The 5,919-nt window shown below is 63.1% G+C and overlaps 1 protein-coding gene across 1 annotated transcript; it reads left to right on the top strand.

Moving 5' to 3' along the window:
* The first annotated feature begins 744 nt into the window (after nt 1-744).
* Nucleotides 745-2,843, top strand: KCNF1 (potassium voltage-gated channel modifier subfamily F member 1). The gene has a single exon (XM_047779245.1). It carries the CDS (start codon nt 994-996, stop codon nt 2,503-2,505), a length of 1,512 nt encoding a protein of 503 aa, XP_047635201.1. The 5' UTR covers nt 745-993; the 3' UTR covers nt 2,506-2,843.
* Nucleotides 2,844-5,919: the final 3,076 nt, after the last annotated feature.

The raw sequence follows: 5,919 nt of genomic DNA, 5'->3' as shown, positions 1-5,919 counted from the left end.
TGCATGGTTCTCCGGTGAAGCCCCAAAGGGCCACCCCCAGCCAGGCGGTGTTAAAGGGAGTTAGGAAACCTTGAAAGAGCGGGCAGGATTGGCGGCCCCGGGCGCAGGAGCAGCCGCAGCGTCTGGAGGGCTTTCTCGGGCACGCTTTCCGGCCGGCCGAGCAACAGGCGGCCCTGTTCTCTCATCACGGAGCTTCTCAGAACAGCAGGGAGAGAGGAACTTTGCAGCCGGCGCTCGCCCGCCGCTTTCAAGCCGGGGCGGGGTCCCCGGGTGACCTGCGGGCCGGAGGGGCGGGCGGGCGCGCGGCGGCGGTGGCTGTGGCGGTGGCGGGCGCGCAGCTGTGCCCGCCTGCCCAAGGGTTAAGCCGTCCCCCTGCAGCTGCCGCGCGTGCCTTGCAGAATTTCACCAGAAGAGGGTACAGTTTGAAAAGCTCTTGACGTCAGGCTGGAATTCCTATTGTGTTTAGAAAAGGCTCGGGCAGAGCAAGCCCAAGTTCGCCCTCCGCACACCTCGGCGGACAGCCTGGCTCCCGCAGCCGCGGGGCACGTCTCGCGCGGGGGGCGCACGCGGGGACCCGCGCGGCCCCGGGACCGGCCCGCCGCTGCCTGCGCGCGCTGGGACGGAGGACCGTGCCCGCCGCCCACAAGGGGACCTCGCTCCTGCAGGAGGCCGAGGCGAAACAGCGGATCGCGCCGCCTGGGAGCCGCGGTGAGTGTTCGGGGCGAGGCCGGTGGCCGCCAGAGCGCCCCGCCGGCGCGCCCGGGCGCCCGGATGCCCGCGCGAAGCCCCGCCGCCGGGTGCATGCCTCCCCCGCCGCGCGCCCCAGCCCGCTGCCGCCCGCTGTGACTGCGCTTCCAGGCAGGCGGGCGCCGGCCGGGCTTTCCCGAGGGCCGCGCACCCCTCGGACCCCGCCGACCGCCCCTCCACCCCCGGCGGCGGCGGCGGCGGCGGCAGGGCGCGGAGCCGAGGCTGCGCAGGCACACGGCCGGGAGAATGGACGGGGCCGGGGAGCGCAGCCTCCCGGAGCCGGAGCCGGAGCCGGAGCCGGGCAGCCAGAGCTCCCGGGCGGGCGACGACATCGAGATCATCGTCAACGTGGGGGGCGTGCGGCAGGTGCTGTACGGGGACCTCCTCAGCCAGTACCCCGAGACCCGGCTGGCGGAGCTCATCAACTGCTTGGCCGGGGGCTACGACACCATCTTCTCCCTGTGCGACGACTATGACCCGGGGAAGCGGGAGTTCTACTTCGACAGGGACCCGGACGCCTTCAAGTGTGTCATCGAGGTGTACTATTTTGGGGAGGTCCACATGAAGAAGGGCATCTGTCCCATCTGCTTCAAGAACGAGATGGACTTCTGGAAGGTGGACCTCAAGTTCCTGGACGACTGCTGCAAGAGCCACCTGAGCGAGAAGCGCGAGGAGCTGGAGGAGATCGCGCGCCGCGTGCAGCTCATCCTGGACGACCTGGGCGTGGACACGGCCGAGGGCCGCTGGCAGCGCTGCCAGAAGTGCGTCTGGAAGTTCCTGGAGAAGCCCGAGTCGTCGTGTCCGGCGCGGGTGGTGGCCGTGCTGTCCTTCCTGCTCATCCTCATCTCCTCGGTGGTCATGTGCATGGGCACCATCCCCGAGCTGCAGGTGCTGGACGCCGAGGGCAACCGCGTGGAGCACCCGACGCTGGAGAACGTGGAGACGGCGTGCATCGGCTGGTTCACGCTGGAGTACCTGCTGCGCCTCTTCTCCTCGCCCAACAAGCTGCACTTCGCCCTGTCCTTCATGAACATCGTGGACGTGCTGGCCATCCTCCCCTTCTACGTGAGCCTCACGCTCACGCACCTGGGCGCCCGCATGATGGAGCTGACGAACGTGCAGCAGGCGGTGCAGGCCCTGCGGATCATGCGCATCGCGCGCATCTTCAAGCTGGCGCGCCACTCTTCCGGGCTGCAGACCCTCACCTATGCCCTCAAGCGCAGCTTCAAGGAGCTGGGGCTGCTGCTCATGTACCTGGCCGTGGGCATCTTCGTCTTCTCCGCCCTGGGCTACACCATGGAGCAGAGCCACCCCGAGACCCTGTTTAAGAGCATCCCCCAGTCCTTCTGGTGGGCCATCATCACCATGACCACCGTGGGCTATGGCGACATCTACCCCAAGACCACCCTGGGCAAGCTCAACGCGGCCATCAGCTTCCTGTGCGGGGTCATTGCCATCGCCCTGCCCATCCACCCCATCATCAACAACTTCGTCCGGTACTACAACAAGCAGCGCGTCCTGGAAACCGCAGCCAAGCACGAGCTGGAGCTGATGGAGCTCAACTCCAGCAGTGGGGGCGAGGGCAAGGCAGGGGGCTCGCGAGGCGACCTGGACCACCTCCCGCCGCCGCTGCCGGAGCCCGCCGGGAAGGAGGGGCCGAGCTGGAGCAGCCGCCTGAAGCTCTCCCACAGCGACACCTTCATCCCCCTGCTGACCGAAGAGAAGCACCACAGGACCCGGCTCCAGAGCTGCAAGTGATGAGGCCCGTCCCGGCGCGCGGACGGGCCGGCCAGTGGATAGACGGATGGACGGACAGGTGTGACACACCTGTCAGTGACTGCCCGGGAGGGGCTGTCCTTTATCCCTCAACCCTCTCCTGAACAGAACTCTGAAGGCCCTCTTGATGAGGCTGGGTAAGGTCCCTTTGTGCTGCCAGCTGTCCGGGGGGGCCCGGGGGGTGGGGGGGAAGCGGCGTCTGCGAGTCCTGGACTCGAGTTGCAGGCATCCTGGGGTGATGGAGGCCGTGGTCTGGCGGATGGCAGGAGCCCTGACCTGGTTCTGTATCCCCTTCAATAAAGCCTCCTGCTCTCTGCACCAGCCCGTGTTGCAGGTTCTGTCACAGGCTTGGTTGCCCCCTGGCCCCCCAACTCCCAGATGTGGCTGGGGGGTGAGTGAGCAGCCCAGGGGGTTATTTTTAGTTGAGAGCTAATGAAAGAAGGGCTGTAAGCAGGGTCCAGCCCAAGGAGCCCCGCCGCACTCCAGGAGGCTCTGGGCCTTCTGCTTCCTTCTAGGGAAAAGCTTGCTCTCAGGGGAAGAAGGGGTCCCTGAACGGGGAATGCTGGGCAGCCCGGTTGCCATTTCTTTGTCCCCTGCGCGAGGCCCTCTCCCCAGCTTTTTCCCATTCCTTCCAGCACCCCCACTTTACCGAAAAAGAAACTGAAGCCCGAGCTCACACGGAGCAGGGGTTGGGTCCCCGGGCTGCTGCCTCCAGAGCACAGGCTTTGTCTTTGGTGTGAGGAGGTCTTGGGACAAAGGCCTGTGCTGGGACCACGAGGAGAGGGTCTGCGGGCCAGGACAGCCGTCGAGCTTCCTCGAGGTGCTCACGCCTGTCCTCCCAGAACCGAATGGCCCCCAGCCCGCCTGGTCTGAGCGCCCCCCCCCCCCCCGGAACAGACACAGACAGACTTGGATCTGAATTCCAGGAAGGAGGCCACCTCCGAGCTGCCTTCCAGCTGGGATGCTTTTCTCTGCCTTCCCTCCCCCACCGCTCCCTGGCTTGCGTTGTGACCTTAGGCCGGTTGATGAACCTCTCAGATCCTCACTCTGATTGGCTGTAAAGTGGAGGAATTACCGCCGAGAACCCCAGTGCCTGGCCCATCAGAGCTGCTCAGGGAATGGCAGGTTGTTCCGTCAGCCTGTGCTGGCGGGGGGGGCGGCGGGGCGGGGGGGTGACTTGCCCACTCTGGCCTCCACAGGGCTGGGCTGGCATGCGGGTGGGGGAGGGTGGGCGCAGGGCACTTTACACTGTACTTGGTCCATGGCAGTCCCCTTGGTCCAGCATTGGTCCCAGCAGGCCCCCCCCCTCTGGCTTGCCACCTTCCGCAATCCCCAGGGCTCTGTTCTTCCCTCCGCTCCCGAGGCCGCTGCTGCCCAGCGGAGCCCTGTCGGGGGAGGGGGACTAGGTGGGGGAGGAGGGGAGGTGGTCCCTGGTCTGCACCAGCCTGGGCAGGTCCTTCCTTCTCTGGGCCCTGGTTTTCCCATGTGGATAAAAAGGACGCTTTCTTGGGGCAACTTCCAGGATCTGGAAGCCTAGGGCTGCAGATGTGTTGTGTCGGGGACTCCAAGAGGTTGCCGTGCGTAGGAGAGGGTCAGAGCCATCCCTCTGGGATGGGGGCCTTGAGCCGATATTGTGCACCCCCTCCCTCTGGGGGAAATCCTGGGTCAGGTGACCGTGGACGGCAGAGGAAGAGATGTGGGGGGCTGCAGGACGCAGTGGGAGGGAGGGGAGGGGTGGGGAGCAGGGGTCAGTGAGCACCCTTGGGGCTGAGAAGGGCCTGCCAAATGGGGTGGGGTTGCCTCTTTGTCCCCCAGTCCCCAGAGTCCTTGGGAGGCCCTGAGCCCGTGCTGCCTGAGGGCTCTGAGCCCGGAGTTGGAGCTGGGGAAAAAGCTCCGATGCACAAAGGCTACAACAACCCTCAGAGCCCATCTCGCCCACCCTGAGGAGGGGTCGGGGTCCCGAGAGCGTGAGCAGTTTGTCTGAGATCCTTGGTGAATGAGGATGATGCCGGGTCCCAGAGGAGCTCCGAGTGTGTCATGCTCATACAGCGCCATGCTTAGTCGTGGATGAATGAGCCAGGGAGCCAGGTGGAGGAGAGGCCCTCTCTCCCTGGGGAATCTCCCTGGGGCACAGCTGGGGGCTGTACAAAATCCCAGGGTCCAAGCTGTCTCCACACCTGTAACATTAGAATCCCGAATATTTTTCTTAAACCTTAAAATGCACTCGAACACCCGGAGAGCTTGTAAAAATGCAGACTTTGAATCAGCCGTTTCAAGTGGGCCCCCGAAATTCGGCATTTTCAAAAGGCTCCCAGATGAGGCTGTGGCTGCTGGTTCACGGACTGCAGGAGCTGGCACACTCTGGCCCCTTTGCTGTGTTTCTGCCTTCCACGAGTCAAGAATAGTTTCTCATTCTCTCTCTCTCCCTCTCTCTCTCTCTTTATTTATTTATTTATTTATTTATTTATTTATTTATTATTTATTAAGCCTGCACCTGCAGCATATGGAAGTTCCCAGGTGAAGGGTCGAATCGGAGCTACAGCTGCTGGCCTACACCACAGCCACAGCAACTCGGGATCCAGGTCGCATCTTCGACCTACACCACAGCCCACAGCAATGCCAGATCCTTAACCCACTGAGGAAGGCCAGGGATGGAACCCGCATCCTCACGGATACTAGTCGGGTTTGTAACCTGCTGAGCCACAAGGAGAATTCTGCTCTACATTTTTAAATGGTTCAAAACAAACAAACAAACAAACAAACAAACAAAACAAAGGAGGAATAGTGTTTTGTGACATGTGAAAAGTACTTGAAATTCAAATAAATTCTAAGAGTGGAGCAGCGCGGCGCCCCTTGTTCCCAGGTTGGCTGTGGCTGCTCTCAAGCTGCGAGGGGAGGTTCGAGAAATTGTCATGGGAATCCCGCAGCCCTCAGGGCCAGGCAAGCTCATCACCTGCCCTTTATAGTGAGAGGGGACCAAGCCTGGGCCGCCGGAAATGAGCACCAAGTGGGTCCTTGAGGAAGAGTGGGGCTCCTCCCCAGAAACAGAGCAGGGGAGCCATGTGAGCAAAGACACAGGGTGTGGGGCCCCCTCAGGGGGCGAGGCGGGGTCTGTCTCACAGAGCATCGGGTCACAGCCCCCTCCTCCTTCCCCAGGGAACCTCCAGCCCTTGGTTTCCCAACTCCTGCTCTGGATGCTGGCTCCTCGCCCTCCTCTCGTGACCTTGCCTCGATCACGTCCCCCCATCCTGGGACATTCGAGTTCTCTGACTTAGGGGAAGGGGACAGACCTCCTGTGACCTGCTCATTTCGATGCAAAGGGGAGTGAGAGGAAAGCATGTTTCTTGGAATCCCAGAATACCCCAGTTAAAAAGAGAATAGGCAGAGTTCTCTTGC

This window comes from Phacochoerus africanus, chromosome 5 (genome assembly GCF_016906955.1).
Source record: "Phacochoerus africanus isolate WHEZ1 chromosome 5, ROS_Pafr_v1, whole genome shotgun sequence".
NCBI classification, from domain to species: domain Eukaryota; kingdom Metazoa; phylum Chordata; class Mammalia; order Artiodactyla; family Suidae; genus Phacochoerus; species Phacochoerus africanus.
Note: the sequence above shows the minus strand (reverse complement) of the source record. Positions and strands in the feature narration are given on the sequence as shown.